Source organism: Schistocerca cancellata, chromosome 3 (genome assembly GCF_023864275.1).
Source record: "Schistocerca cancellata isolate TAMUIC-IGC-003103 chromosome 3, iqSchCanc2.1, whole genome shotgun sequence".
NCBI classification, from domain to species: Eukaryota; Metazoa; Arthropoda; class Insecta; order Orthoptera; family Acrididae; genus Schistocerca; species Schistocerca cancellata.
In genome coordinates, this window is record NC_064628.1 from 843070870 (window position 1) to 843088130 (window position 17261).

At 39.7% G+C, this 17261-nt stretch overlaps 1 protein-coding gene across 1 annotated transcript in view; it reads right to left on the bottom strand.

Annotated features, from left to right (window-relative positions):
* Positions 1–475: 475 nt before the first annotated feature.
* Positions 476–17261, bottom strand: part of LOC126175900 (uncharacterized) — a 215129-nt gene continuing 198343 nt past the window's right edge. The window contains exon 8 of the mRNA XM_049922958.1: positions 476–758. Coding sequence (XP_049778915.1) covers positions 625–758 — 134 coding nt within the window. The 3' untranslated portion in view covers positions 476–624. The remainder of the gene's footprint in view (positions 759–17261) is intronic.

The window sequence follows — 17261 nt, forward strand, 5'->3', positions numbered from 1 at the left end:
CCACTAGCCCAGGAAGAATCTTGGAATATTTACAAGCATTCTCATTGCATAAAAAGGGCTGCTGCGGACATTTGTGTGTGTTTATTTACACTGCCATCATCTGTAGAGGATGCAAAGTTATCTGAATTTTGGTTACTCAGTAATGCCATTTTAGACATGCCAGATGGTTTCCATAAGACTGAGAAACAGATATTCTCCAACACAATAACATAGTTAACATATGACTGGAGGTGCACAATATCTTATTGTTCTGGTTCCTGATATTTCATCTGAACAGATGTAACAGTGCTGTTGGCAATATTTTGCTTGTCATACCACTCTTCACAAAAACTTCGGGAACTGTAAAATGGTTTTGGAAGGTGATCCACAGCTTAAGTAACACAGTTTTCTTTACCATATTGTTCTATTCAGCATTTTTCTCAGGATGCCACTTTCTATTATAAGGAAATTGTGGTTGGGATTTTTATTTTTATGTCTTTATTTTCATTTGTTCTTTACTTAGTCATGGACAGTACTTAGTGTGCCTTTCACTGTTTATGACACTAGAGAACATATTTTCTTGAAACAATGACATACACACTCACAGTAAATTTAACACAATTTCATTGCTGTATAAGTATGGCTTTAGAAATCAACATTAGTCAAAATATTGACTTTATTTCCACCTGAAGCCATTAGCTTCCATGCTTTATGCACAGTCTTGCTTGGTGTTGATGAAAGACACATTCTTTCATCACCCTCAAAAGAACTGTAATAACCTGAAAGTTAGATTGTTGTTAGTTTCCCAATATTTGGAGGCAGATCTTCTACAAAATTTATATAAAAATGACATGATTCAAAAAACTTAATGTAACAATCCATACTTATTCATAAAGTAAAAGCCGAGTTGTAAATAAAGGAAGAGGTTTTATTTACCAGGATAAAAAGCAGAGCTGTGTGCTCAATATTTATGTGTAATTTTGGTAGACCTGTTGAATGTATGTGCTTGTAAATTACCTATTACTATTACCTATTGATTTCAGCTTTCAGGATTAGAGAACAGAAACATGCAAAAAATAAACTTGATTTCTAACATAAGTTCCATCGTTAGAAGCCATAAAGTGCAGAATGAATGGGGACAAAAAGAAATTATTCCTGTGACTATAGTAATGACTTTATTTCCGACTAAATGAGTACCTGGCATTGCCCTGGCATGTATTTCTTTCAGTTCTATTAGTCCATCTCCTCCATATAACATGAACGGCACATCATTTGATACAGCACGACTCATCCAGCACTGCGGAAGAGATTCATTGGGGTGACCAAGTACAATGTTGTACCAAAGTGGCGGGGCTCCGTTCTACTCTGAAATGAAGAGGAGTACCTCTTCTGTCAACTGAGGCAACAACTGGAATGAAAGCATATCAGGATAGATTGTGCCTGTGATGGTAGATTCTGTGAAGAAGAAAGGATCAACAACAATGGTTGGTACAGAACAGAAAGCAATAAGTTTTTGAAAATCATGTACATGTTCCAGAGAGGCATGCAAGTTTAGTGTACCCCATATTCCCAAATTATGCTTATTCACTTTGCCACTTATCTGAAATGTCATTTCGTTAGTGAATCCAAGTCTGTCTGTAAAACCATCTTTGTTTGAAACTTGATGCATAATTGTCTATGGTTTGGTTCATCAGCTAGTTTTAGTGCATGTGACATTTGAGTTCTGTAAGTCTTGAACTGCATATGCTTGCGCAAAATATGTCACACTGTTGACTTCAATACATTCACTTTGCTGCCGTGATGCGATTTTTTGGGGCTTCTTTCACACATTGTACAAATGTTTTCCACCACTTCATTGTAGAGAGATGGCTGTTCTGTAACTTTGTTCTTGCATATGCATCCTGTCTCCCCTAACTGCATTACCCCTGTAGCAATGTCATGATATTGTTGTACCACTTTACCAAACTTGGTCCCAAAATGTCCAAACAGTGATTATTGATGGTGTTTTTGTGTACTCTACTATAAAATGCACCTTTTCTATTGCAGATGCTGCCATTTTAAATGCTAACACCACCAATGAACAATGGCAGCTTAATGACAACTTTTCATTTTCATTATTGCCAACCCAAAGTGTGAGAGTTAACCTTTCAGTCTATATGTCTATTTCTGAAATAAAGTCATTACTGTAGTCACAGGAATACTTTCTTTTTGTCTCATTCATTTTGAATCACCGTGTATAAGAGTAAAAGGAAGATTTCCAGAAAGATAAAAGAAATGACAAGGATAGCTACCAGCTCAAGAGAAACATGGGTCGAGTACTTTTTTTTATTAAACAGTTTCTTCTGAGCTTCACCTCTTTCATTTCAAATGAGTTCTCTAACTCAATATTATTATTTAATCAAATAAGCCACTATTGTGCATAGATTGAAAGAAATAGCTACTGCTAAAAGTTATACTGACAATTAATTATCATTAATGATCATATACACTTGTCAGCAACTGTACTGGAGATGGCTGCTGTGCTGAAGAGAGAGAGAGAGAGAGAGAGAGAGAGAGAGAGAGAGAGAGAGCTCTGTAGCAATGGCAGAAATACTGGGATGCCTTCAAACATTGTAATCATCTTTTGCATTGACGGTTAAGGACAAGACAGACAGAAGCAGGGCATTTGATCATGGCCAAATCTTGGACTTTGGCACCCATCTCAGAAGCAGATGCAGACATCAGGCTTCACATCCTGACAAGGATGTACCACTTGTACCTCAGTTTTTCACACTTTAGAACTTACTTAACCAGCTTTAACATGGACTCTGTACTGCAGAGCAACTTGATGATTTTTACTTCAACAGATCATTCTCAGAGGTGAAAGAAGCAGTGAGTGGAAAAAAAAAAAAAAAAAAAAAAATAAGGATCACAACGCAGACATTTGGATTTGAAGCCTGGCACTTAACCACTGAGTCACCAAGCCACAGTGCTTGCCTTTATATAAATTAATATATATCGAGATTAAAATGCAATACTATTCTCAGAGAAAATACTGCACTATGTGACACACAAAGTGTATCACAACACACAGTGTGAGAGTATGTTTCTTTTTAGTCACATGAAAGTGACCACATTTATTTATTGATACCCATTTGGGGTGCCCTGGTGCCTACCTCTATATCTGCTAGTCAACTCTGCTCTGGCCAAATGGCCATTTTCTCAAGCCCCTACACGACATGCTCATCGCCTCCTACAGTACTACTGGAGATAACCAGAGGCATTGCACTACTTGGAAAAACACACACACACACACACACACACACACACACACCAGTTGAGCCAAGCCATTGCTACATTCTGTTTGCCATGATTTCTATGTTTCATGGTGTCCATGTCACATTGCAGCCCAGCTGTCATCAGTGCAAAATGGTTTTGTGTGTGCTTACAGTTAAGTTAGATGCCAGTAATTAAATTGCTCATGAGTATACATTTTGTAAGTTTCCTTAAAAGGCCATAAACAGGCATTTGCTTCCATTATGAGAGCAAACAAATGTCTACCCATTTATCATATGGTTCTCAAATCATGATCTGCAGCTAGTGAGATGAACAATGGTATTGCCACACAGTTCTGTAGTTAGTGGCTCCACAACAAAAGATTTTAAAAATAATTTACAAATTTTTCTGCGGGTGAAACTGGTAGAAAATTAAATCTCAGTTTCAAATTTAATGTGCTGCTACAAAGAAATGAGATTATTTGTTGCGGTGTCTTAGTGTATGACTGTTTTCAGTGATGAAACATGTCCTCACAGTGTGACTGAAATTGTCCTTAATTTGAAGGAAACTACCACTAAAATGGAAACATTCAGAGTATCAGTCTCCTTTTGTTTTTGTCAGACCCCTTACATGAGGTTTTTTCTCATAGTTCAGACACACTTTTATGGTAAACTACTTGCTCACTTACACTGAGTTTTAACTAAGTCCATCACAGTGCAAGGACAGTTCAAGGTTGAAAAGCAGTTGTGCACTGATATGCCATAAAAATAGCTTCTTAGTAATGTGAGCAACTTCATTTGTCAAATGTTATCAGGGATATGTACAAAACAAGTTTCTCATTAACTGAAAATGACTTACACCGTGAAATATAAAGGACAAGACAGTCATGAGGCCTACAGGTGCAAGAAGAAAGAATACACTATGATAAGAGAAGCAAAAAATAGCAGCTAAAAATTGAAATAAAAACTACTACTAACATCTCTAAAACAATTTGGAATTACATAAATGAGTAAAGAAAAGAGTCACACATCTTAAAAGATACAAGTATACAAGGGTTATTTGAAATTAAGGAATGATTGGTCACAAAATGGAAAGTGCAGTGAAAGTCCAATGATGCCTTTGATGCTTTGCACAGACGTGTTGGGCAGTGTCTCTAGTATGCCCATGGATAACGTCATGTTGCTCTTCTTAGTTTTGAGTGCACAGTGAGCATGTAAAGACACCTGGAAAATAGTGTCTCTCGCCAAACTGGGCTAGATACCTTGCAAAGCCTCTGACATCCCTGATAAATTGTGTAATGAAGGAAGGAATATTCCCAATATCCTTAAAAAGGAGCGAGGTAGTGTCAGTATTTAAAACAGGGGATAAACGAGACCCAGAAAACTACAGAACTACAACAATCACAACTGTTCTGTCTAAAATAATAGAAGCAGTGATTAAAGATGAAATTATAAATTTCATAGACAACCAAAACATCTTTATCAAAACACAGCATGGGTTTAGAAAGGGAAGAGCTACTAAGACTGCAGTAGCAAACTTCTTAACACCATCACTGAGACCCTGGATCATCAAAGGAAAGTATTTAGTGTTTACTTAGATCTTTCAAAAGCTTTCAGTTGTGTTGATGAAGTTCTTCTATGGATAATGGACTGTTATGGTATAAGAGGAAAAGCTGTAGCTGTTATAAAAACCTTTGTTGAAAACAGGCAACAATTTGTTGAAATAAAACAAAAATCTGGAAATACAGAGAAAAATGTTGTTTCTGATTTTCTGCAGGTAAAATATGGAGTAGATCAGGCTTCAGTATTAGGCAAGCAAAGTGTATCTGTGTATTGGGGATCTCCTCTCAAACCCTTGGATTGATTTCAACCAAATTCGGCTCACAAACAACAGGCATTGCATGTATCAGCACTGTGGCATTTATAATCTTCTAGCACCAATAGTAGCAGAGATATGGGCAAAAATGTGTTTGGAATACACACTACCCTGCACAACAGGCATGTTGTGTGGAAACAGTATCAGCTTGGCATTTTGCAGGGTAACCTACATATCAGAGACAGTTTTCCGGGCCCCGACATGTAGGTTGGCCTGCGTGTCAGGTGTGTTGTGTTGGGAGTAGTATGGGCCTGTTTTATCAACCTGCTTTACATGGCAACCTATACCTCTGACCCCTGATATGTAGCCTGCCCTTCATGGCAGGCATATTGTGGGAGTAGTATTGGCATGGTTTATTGAACTGTACTGACGGGGCTGCACATGCCCCTGAGCACAGTTGGGGAGATGCTGAGATGGACAGAGCGAGGGGGAGGAGGAGGAGATGCATGAGGCAGGTGGAAGGTGTAGAGGGGTAGCGGGCAAGTGGGAAAGGAAGAGGAGGAGGTGGTGATGGAAAGAGAAAATGGGGGGGAGGATATGGTCAGAGGATGGGGGAGGAAGTTATAGTCAGAGAGAGGGGGTGAAGGAAATGGACAGAGATAGGGGGAGGAGGAAGTGGACAGAGAGAGGTAGGAAAAGGGGGACACAGTGAGGGGTGAGGAGGAGGTATGTTCAACATACTATACTGCACAACAGGCATGTTGTGTGGGAACAGTATCAGCTTGCCAAATCAACCTCCTTTGCAAGACAGTTGACATGTCAGAGGCCAGAACCAGTTTTCTGGACCAGAAGTGCTGAACACATATGTGGATGAAGGAACAACGAAAAGTCTAGTCTTGTATGTAAATGATACACCCAATGCAGTGAATGAAAAAATAATTATGTATACTGATGATATGACTTTTACCAGTATGCAGTGACTCGGTGACCAATTTGTAAAAGAGAGCTAGTGAGAACATGCAAATAGCAGAATGGAATTTTAAAGAAAATAATTTACTGATTAACAGGAAGGAAACATTTTGTACCAAATTTGAAACAAATGGAACTAATAGCTCAGAGGATTTTATTATAAGCAATGGGGAAAGCAGATTTGGATTGTGGATTGTAATGGGTTTCCTAGGGATAAAGGTGGACAAATTTTTAACAAGTGATAACCATGATGACAAAATAAGAACAAATATATTCTTAATGAAAAAAAAATGCTAAAAATTATGAGGCATGTTCAATACATATATGCAACAATTTTATTTATTTATTTTTGAAAGCAGGTTGTTTTTATTCAGGATCCAATATACCACATTATTACCCACTCTTTTGGCTACAAAACCCTATTTTCAACAAAATTGCTGTTCAATGCAGCAGCCTTACACCACCTTACTGAGAGGGCCTGTGTGGCCTTATGGCACCACTCTAGTGGTCGATGTCAGAACCAATGTCTTGCTGCATCAATAACCTCCCCATCATCGATGTACTGCTTGCTCCCCTCAGAAGGCATCCTTCATTGGACCACACAGATAGAAGTCAGAAAGTGTGAGATCTAGACTGTAGGGCAGATGAGGAAGAACAGTCCAATGAAGATTTGTGAGTTCCTCTTGGATGCACAGACTTGTGAGGTCTTGCATTGTCATGGAGAAGTAGAAGTTCGTTTTCATTTTTGCGGCTACGAATGCACTGAAGTTATGTCAGTTGTTCTGCCATGAGGGTGGGATATCAAGCAAAATAACCCCTTTAGAGTACCAGAAGACGGTCACCATGACTTTACTGGCTGAAGGTGAAGATTTGAACTTTTCCTTTGGTGGAGAGGTGATGTGGCACCACTCAATGGATTGCAGTTTTGTTCCGGTTCGAAGTGATGAAACCATGGTTCATAAGCACTACCAACAGAGATGTCCATTTGAGCAGCAAGGTCTTTGATTATGATTTGTCGATCACCTTGAATGAGTGTGTCCACTGGTTCCAACATTGCAGGAGTCACAGCTTTATGCTGCTGGCCAGCACATGGGAGATTGGACAGGTTTGTGCGATCTTGTTTCGGTGACGACAGATGCCTCACCTAGTGACTCACGATACTTTCGTTCACTGCCAGGTTTCCATAGATATTCTGCAACCACCTATGAATATGCTCTGCTTTCCAGCTGAAAGAAAGTCAGTGATGGCTCTCTGCTTGAAATGCTCCTCTGTTACAGATGCCATTTTGAAGGATACGTATAGCATACCTATCAGAACTTCAAAAAACCATAAGGGCTGAAGCGGGAATATTCCATAATGTCCCACAGCAAATTCCACATTTTTTCAACTGAAACTGGCCGAAAAAAAAAAAAAATGTTTTGCTTTACTAACTGAATACCCTTCACAGTAAGGACTTATCTTCCCACATGTACTGTACTGTATACCATTCAAAGAATTTTAAAACTTCAAAAAAAAAAAGCCATCAAATGTATAGCAAAATGAACTCCAAAGGAAATCCTGCAAAAACGAATTCAAGGATTTTTAAATATTAATTGTACCAAGTTTGTACATACATGAGACAATACTTGTAATGGTAAATTGTTCAGCACCTCTAAACAGAGATTTCCATGACCACAACACAAGAAAATTGCTATATCTGCAGCAAAACATTCAAAATGATATATAGGAACCATACATATGGAGGAAGCTTATTTTGTAACAGACTGCCACTTATCGTAAAGAGCATAAAGGAAAAGAGCACCTTCAAAAGAAAAATGAAGGAACGTCTCATTTCTTGACATTGGTATAAAGTGAAGGAAATCCCCAGGACAAAAGTAAATTAAAACACTTCCTTTTTTGTGTTGATACAAATTTCTTGAAAGAAGGAAAACGGAAAACAAAGTAAAGTGTTGAAAACACAGAATAGAACATACAGACTAAGTGTATTGGTGAAAATATGCACTAAATGAGTTTTCACTGTATGTAAATGTCTAAATATTTTCTGCTGTATGGCTAACACATATGAGATAAAAAAAATTAGTTTTTCGGTTGTATAAATATATGGCACAAACATATAACTTAATAGGCTTTTCTAATGCATAAATTAATGCAAGCCATTACATTTCTCATCACTGTGTATTACTACAAATTATCTGTTAACATTATTATTACAAGAATAATAGCATTTATGCATTAGTGACAAATTTCTAAGATATCTGTATAATTTATATAAAAGTGGCAACAGGAAATTTCTAATATCATTGCAAAATATGATCTATGGACAAAAAATAAACTAAACAAACAAAACAGAAATTACATTAAACTGTTAGGTTTGATCAGCACACAAGTATTATGGAGATGCTTCGTGAACTCATATGAGGATCCCTGGAGGGAAGACAATGCTCATGCTCTTTTTGTGAACCAGTATTGCAGAAATTTAGAGAAACGGCATTTGAGGTCAACTGCAGATCGATTCTATTGCTGCCAAAGTACATTTCGCGTAAGGACTGTGAAGATAAGATGGGAGGAGTTAGGGCTTGTACAGAGTCTTACAGACAATCATTTTCCCCTTGCTCTGTCTGTGAGTGCAAGAGGGTAGAAAGGTAACTAGTAGTGGTACCTGGTATCTTCCAACATGCACCATATGGTGGCTTACTGAGTAGGTGTGTATATGTAGATCAGAGTTTCTTGACAACAGTAGAAAGGAAATATATGGGCAAGCAAGAACAAGTAAAAATACTGCTTCAGTTGCATACTACAAAATTATTAGTGTGTCAAACAAAGTAATTTAAAAAGCCTGGACACGTGCTCACTGTGTTAGAAATTAATAATTCAGATAACTGATTTAAATCTCTTTTCAGTATAATAAAACAACATACAAGACAACATGCCAAAGAACACACTTAATTTGAATAACATGTATAAGCTGTACAACTGTAACTGTGAAAAGAGGCCAAAAAACAAGAGACAACATGGGTTACAATTCACCACATAGCAGAGATACTGAGTTACAGATACGCACAATAAAGAGTCTCAGAGAGTGAGCTTTCAGCCAACAAGGCCTTTGTCAAAAATAGCAAAAACACTCACACACACACAGAGTCTCTGACTGCCGGATTTTCCATTGATTGATACACAGGTTACAGATACGTTGCTAACACATTGACTCCCAAGAGGATGCAGGCAGACACTGCAGTGCCTTAGATCTGATGCTGTGTGCTGTGTGTTTTGTACAGTATATCTTTGGATGACATGCTCATAATACAGTCACCATCTCGTGCTGCCTGTTGACAAAACATATACTATGGATGAAAATGGCCTGTAAATGCAATCTTGGGATGGTGATGTTTTATCAGTTTGTTTGGTCATAGTTCACAGTTGTGGCTGCTTACAGTTCTACTTGATGTAGATTTCATGCATTACTTGACACCAGTGTATGAGATATCAGGTACAATGTCTTATTCAATGTTCTCTAGGAACCAACAAAGATTATCACACTCTTATGATTTAATATCAGGAAATATTGGGTTGGTTCATAAGTTTGTAGTATTTTTCCATTTAAGAAACACAACATACACATAACAGAGACTTTAAGTCATCAGTAATATATTCTCCATCATTATTTATGACAGTCTGTCAACACTGGGGTACCTTTTTAATTCCATGATTGTAGAAATCACGTGATTTTGAGGCAAAGAACTTGTCAAGCCATATTTGGTGCACATGTTCATCCAGAAAGGAAGTTCCTTCAATGTTGTTCGAAAGAGAGTGGAAAAGGATCTGACAGTTTGAGATCAGTTGAGTAAAGTGGGCTTGGAACCAACTCCTGTACAGTGTTTCTTGTGAGTCTAGCAGAATGCAGGTGGGCAATATCGTGGAATAGCATCATTTCACACAGTCTTCCTGGTCATTGTCCATGGATTTTGTCTGCTATTCATCTCAGTTTTTGATAATAAATGTCAGCAGTGATGGTTACACATTGAGGAAGCAATTTGTTGTACACCACACCTTTACTTTTCCACCAGATGCACAGCATTTTTTGTGGATGCGCACAGGTCTTTGTAAGGGGAGTTGCTGCTTTGGTTGGGCTCAACCATTCCTTCTTTTTCCTTATGCGAGCATAAATGCACCATATTTCACCACCAGTAACAATCCAGGATAGGAATGGTCAATGTTGGTCATGAGCCAATTGATGATGAGCAAACGGAGATGCACATATGACCACCCATTGATTTTTGTGATTTTGGCTTAAATCACGTGGTACCTACACACCCATTTTTTTAATATTCCCCACTGCATGGAAATGTTGCACGATGGTGGCATGATCACTTGTGACGGTTCTCAAGTACATTGACATGAATCATTGTGGATTAGCACATTTAAACAATGTTCGTCAAACTCCATTAAACAATGTTCGTCAAACTCTGAAGGTCTTCCTGAACAGGGAGACTCACTAATGTCAAAACCATCCTCCTTAACTGTTTTTTGCTGTGCTCTGTCCAATGGCATTGTCTCCATACATGGTGCAAATTTTTCTGGTTGCCTCTGCTGCCGTCAACTCAAACAGAAGAGCATGTCGGAAATGTTCAGACCTCCACTTGGCACCCCATTTTCTAGCATCCACATCTCCATTCACTATCTCCAAATGGCAATATGTAAACTCAGATAGCAACAGTGAACTACAAATAAAAAATGACAATTTATAAATAAACCCGTAGCAACTGGAATATTAACATGCAAACCAAAAATATTATGAACCAATGCACCAACCTAATACAAAGGGACACTGCCTGACAGTTACCTGAGAAAAAGATAATGAAATAGAAAAGTGCGAAATAAATGCTAGGAGTGTACTTAAAGTAACAAAATTTTTAAAAATGGCATCACACGGGTGCAGTATGGTCGGCTATGGGGTCACTACAATGTTCTCCCAGCTGTTGTTGACTTTCAGATCATGGAGCCACTACTAGTCATTTAAGTAGCTCCTCAATTGGCATCATAATGCTGAGTGAACCCACTTCCAGTCCTCCAATAAACCTGAAATCCCTAGCTGTATCGGGAAACGAACCCCGCTCCTCCACATGAGCGTCCAATGCACTAATCACCCAGCTATGGAGATGCATGGAGCATTTCTTGAAGATTTCTGAAGTTTAAAGTTCTGAAGCAGGTCAAGAAGGTAGCCACATTCTGTGAATCCTGCAACAAATGTCTCTGTCCACCTTGTTTTTCTCAGATGCACTGACTGCCAAGTAGCATATGTGATTCTACTTGTGTACTCAGTAAGTTGTACATCGGATATGTGATTGTTTTCATGTATAGTTTACCTAGTGTTTATAACTAGTTTCTGTTTCTAATTCTCATTCTAAGATAACTAATTGCAGCAGTCAGCATCATTGTGTGTGCTGAGTCCCCATGTTACACTGAGACTGACCTGTAAGATACGTATGTAAATAAGGATGGAGTAAATTAACTACATTTTATGTGATTTCCACAACTCTTTTTGTTAAAGTGAACTGACCTGGACTGGCAATGTGGTCACCAACATCAAATGTTGAGCTCTGACGTGTCCGAATTTCCCTGAATTATTATGATATGAAACCCTTACTAATTTGTCTTTCTTAATCCTCTAAAAATGGTCTTACAAGAAATCACTGTGTTTTATAGTTAAATACTGAGAATTCCTTACAAAATAAGTACTTGTGTTGCTTGTTCGCTTTGTGGGAGGGGACCAAACAGCAAGGTCATCGGTCCTATCAGATGAGGGAAGGATGGGAATGGAAATCGGCTGTGCCCTTTCAAAGAAATCATCCCAGCATTTGGCTGGAGTGATTTATGAAAATTGCAGAAAACCTAAATTACAATGGCCAGACAGACATTGGTTTGAACCATCAGCCTCCCAAATGTGAGTCCAATGTAGTAACCACTGCGCCATCTCACTCAGTAAAAACAATGTGTGTATCAGCAATACCTCAAACAATGGAAAGTCCAGAATGGAATAACAACAATATTATGAAAATTATAGATTTCTACTGACCACATAGAATAGATGCTGAGTCACAGATACACACAAGAAAAAGAATGCTATACATTAGCTTTTGGCCTAAAGACTTTCATCTGAAGTAGAAAACACACTCTCGTGCACACAAGCACAACTCACACACAACCACTCTCTCTGGCCAAAAACATAGACACCTTAAAAAATTCATTTTCCAACAGAGAAAAGTAAATAGTATCGTCACTTTGAAGAGCATAGTATCTGAAAATAGTGTAATATGCCACAATCTAAGTCAGTCAATAACAACACATACCATTCGTTCCAACAAAATCTTCAAATTTTATTTAATTTGTCACAAACAGTAATTTATTGTTCCTTAGATAAAAAGCCACCTTTCTATCATGGAAATGTTGTTAAATTTGTGAAAAACAATTTCATTTGCTACAAATCACAATGTTACAAAAAGCAAACAATCTTTTACATGTGTCATATTCTGAATAATTCGATTTTTAATTCATGGTTAAGTAACATACCTGTTACAACTATTTTAGGACTTAATCAAACAATGTAAAATCCAGGATGGAATGTAACAATACCAGGGAAGGAAAGTTGCTACTCACCATATAGTGGAGATGCTGAGTCGCGATAGGCACAATAAAAAGATTCACATAACTATAGCTTTCGGCCATTAAGGCCTTTGTCAGCAGTAGACACACATACACACAAGCACACACCCTTGCACAAACGCAACTAGCACACACGTCTGCAGTCTCAGAGAGCTGAAACCACACTGTGAGCAGCAGCACCTGTGCATGATGGGAGTGGCGACTGGGTGGGGTAAGGAGGAGGCTGGGGCAGGGAGGGGGAGGGATAGTATGGTGGGAGTGGCAGACAGTAAAGTGAAGTGTTGCAGTTTAGACAGAGGGCAGGAGAGAAGGTGCAGAGGGGGGAGGGGGTAAGTAGTGGAAAGGAGAGAAATAAAAAGAAATTAAAAGACTGAGTGTGGCGGTGAAATGACGGCTGTGTAGTGCTGGAATGAGAACAGGGAGGGGGCTGGATGGGTGAGGACAGTGACTAATGAGGGCTGGGGCCAGGAGGGTTACAGGAACGTATGATGTATTGCAGGGAAAGTTCCCACCTGCACAATTCAGAAAAGCTGGTGTTGGTGGGAAGGATCCATATGACACAGGCTGTTAAGCAGTCATCGAGATGAGGGATATCATGTTTGGCAGCATGTTAAGCAACGGGGTGGTCCACTTGTTTTTTGACCACAGTTTGTCGGTGGCCATTCATGCGGACAGACAGCTTGTTGGTTGTCATGCCTACATAAAATGCAGTACAGTGGTTGCAGCTTAGCTTGTAAATCACATGACTGGTTTCACAGGTAGCCCTGCTTTTGATGGGACAGGTGATGTTAGTGACCGGACTGGAGTAGGTGGTGGAAGGAGGATGTATGGGACAGGTCTTGCATTTAGGTCTATTACAGGGGTATGAGACATGGTGTAATGGATTGGGAGCAGGGGTTGTGTAAGGATGGACGAGTATACTGTGTAGGTTTGGTGGATGGCGGAATAACATGGTAGGAGGGGTGGGAAGGATAGGGGGTAGGACATTTCATATTTCAGGGCACGATGAGAGGTAATTCAGTTGCTCCAGTCCCAGATGGTTCTGAGTTACGAGGGAAATGCTCCTCTGTAGCCGGACTGTGGGACTTTGGGAGGTGGTGGGAGACTGGAAAGATAAGGCATTGGAGATTTGTTTTTGTACAAGGATGGGAGGATAATTACGGTCAGTGAAGGCTCCAGTGAGACCCTCGGTATATTTAGAGAAGGACTGCTCATCACTGCAGATGCGATGACCACGAGTGGCTAGGCTGTACGGAAGGGACTTCTTGATATGAAACAGGTGGCAGCTGTCGAAGTGGAGGTATTGCTGGTGATTAGTAGGTTTGATATGGATGGAGGTACTGTACTGATGTAGCCATCTCTGAGGTGGAGGTCAACATCTAGGAAGGTGGCTTGTTCGGTTGAGCAGGATCAGGTGAAGCAAATGGGAGAGAGGTTGTTGAGGTTCTGGAGGAATGTGAATAAGGTGTCCTCACCTTCAATCGAGACAGCAAAGATGTCATCAATGAATCTGAACCAGGTCAGGGGTTTAGGATTCTGGGTTTTTAGGAATGATTCCTCTAGATGGCCCATAAATAGGTTAGCATAGGATGGTGCCATGTGGGTGCCCATAGCCGTACCACAGATTTGTTTGTAGATAATGCCTTCAAAGGAGAAGTGATTGTGGGTGAAGATATAATTGGTCATGGAGACTAGGAAGGAGACTGTTGGTTTGAAATCCATAGGGCGTCTGGAAAGGTAGTGTTCGACAGCAGTAAGGCCATGGGCATTAGGAATGTTTGTGTACAGGGAGGTGGAATCAATAGTGACAAGCACGACACCATGTGTTAAAGGGACAGGAACTGTGGAGAGTTGGTCGAGGAAATGAGTTGGTCGAGGAAATGGTTGGTATCTTTTATATAGGAGGATAGGTTCCGGGTAATAGGTTGAAAGTGTTGGTCTATGAGAGCAGAGATTCTCTCAGTGGGGGCACAGTAACTGGCCACAATGGAGCGTGTGGTTGGGTTTATGGACTTTAGGAAGCATGTAGAAGGTGGGAGTGCGGGGAGTGGTAGGGGTAAGTAGAGAGATGGACTGTGGGGAGAGGTTCTGGGATGGGCCTAAGGACTTGAGTAGTAACTGGAGATCCAGCTAGATTGCTGGAATGGGATCATTGTGGCATGGTTTGTAGGTGGAAGTATCTGACAGATGATGGAGTCCTTCTGCCACATAATCCTTGCAGTTCAAAACAAAGGTGGTGGAGCCTTTGTCTGCAGGTAGGATTATAAGATCAGGATCAGTTTTTAGATGGTGGACTGCGTTCATGTGACTTACAAGCTAAGCTGCAACCACTGTGCTGCATTCTATGGAGGCATGACAACCAACAAGCTGTCTGTCTGCATGAATGGCCACCGACAAACTGTGGCCAAAAAACAAATGGACCACCCTGTTGCTGCTGAACATGCTGCCAAACATGATATCCCTCATCTCAATAACTGCTTCACATCCTGTATCATATGGATCCTTCCCACCAACACCAGCTTTTCTGAATTGTGCAGGTGGGAACTGTCCCTGCAATACATCATACGTTCCTGTAACCCTCCTGGCCTCAACCCTCATTAGTCACTGTCCTCACCCATCCAGCCCCCTCCCTGTTCTCATTACAGCACTACACAGCCATCATTTCACCACCACACCCAGTCTTTTAATTTTTTTTTTATTTCTCTCCCTTCCACTACTTAACCCCTCCGCACCTTCTCTCCTGCCCTCCATCTAAACTGCAACACTTCACTTCACTGTCCGCCACTCCCACCATACTATCCCTCCCCCTCCATGCCCCAGCCTCCTCCTTACCCCACCCAGTCGCCACTCCCATCATGCACTGGTGCTGCTGCTCGCAGTGTAGTTTCAGCTCTCTGAGACTGCAGACGTGTGTGCTAGTTGCATTTACGTGAGTGTGTGTGTGCTTGTGTGTATATGTTTACTGCTGACAAAGGCCTTAATGGCCGAAAGCTATAATTGTGTGAATCTTTTTATTGTGCCCATCATGACTCAGTATCTCTGCTATATGGTGAGTAGCAACTTTCCTCCTCTGGTATTGTTATGAAGACTTAGATGTTCCGAAGTGGCCGAGCGGTTCTAGGCACTACAGTCTGGAACCGCGCGACCGCTACGGTCGCAGGTTCGAATCCTGCCTCGGGCATGGATGTGTATGATGTCCTTAGGTTAGTTAGGTTTAAGTAGTTCTAAGTTCTAGGGGACTGATGACCTCAGCAGTTGAGTCCCATAGTGCTCAGAGCCATTTGAACCATTTTGAACTTAGATGTTTCTACTCATAAAACATACAATTTTATATAAACTGTCACTGATAAGAAAAACCACATGTGAACATAATAATTAGTATAACAATGAGGGTTTCCCAAATATCCTGGCAGACATAAACATGTTATAAATACGTCCTAATATGTATTAGAGTGAAGCTCCTGTTTTGATTGCTACAGTACTGTTCATAGTTTGCATTGCTCCCTTTGCAGGCAGTTTGTACATCCTATGTTCTTTGAAAATGTGAATTAGCACTCCTCTGTACATGCTTGCTTTATTTCAAGGATATCGTGGTGTGATTTTTTTAATGTTTCATGGAAGAATGTGATCTGCTGTTGTGACATTATATAATTTTTGAAGCTAATCTATGTGCAACTAATAGCTAACAAGATATGAGAGAAATACATCTAAAGTGTGAATCAATGTGTTGTGTCCTTTCTGCAAATAAAACACATCATACCACCTAGTCAACAAATATCTACCCGTGAATATCAGATGCACTAGATTAACATACATACTGCTAGAAGAGTGTAGTGACTCTCATTTCAGCGATGGATTAATTTTCATATTTCAGTTTCGTTGGGGAGAGGGTTCAAACAATTGTTTTGCTCATCTTGTGTCTTACATCTTGGATGAGTTTTTGTGTGATAAGAAGGAGAAGAAACTGACAAGACATACTAAGAAAGGGGGGAGGCTTATAAATATGCTTTAAAGAGGGTATGTGAACAGGGAGGCATTCCTCTAGAGGATGTTGTCCTTGACCTGCAGCACATACATTAGCACTGAGAAAGAAGTGATGCGTCACCAGAAAAGGAGATTGACAGGACTTGTTAAAATAGCAAAAAGCTGATGATGAAATAATACCATTTGGTATTCTCAATGAACTATTAAAGCTTTTGATGGTATAAGTAAATGTTTTATTTGAAAATCTGAGGTTTTATTAAATTAACTCTGTAGCTAAACAGATTACTTGCTTCACACTTTATGCAAATAAAGCAAAAAGCTGCACTACATCATCCAAACACATACTGACAAAAAAAAAAAAAATCGCATCACCAAGAGGGAGTTGTGTAATATAAACAAAAGTTCGTAGGCATGTTTCTACATTTGAACAGAGATATCTATTCAAATTTTGCACCAGTCACACAAGAGTGAAGCCAGTAGCACCACTATGAGTATGCAAATCAGGTTTGCTTTAAATGCATACTGTACCAGTCATGATTGTTAATTACTTTCGAAATTGGATGTGGTGAGTTGATGTTAGTCAAGAATGCCTTTAAGGT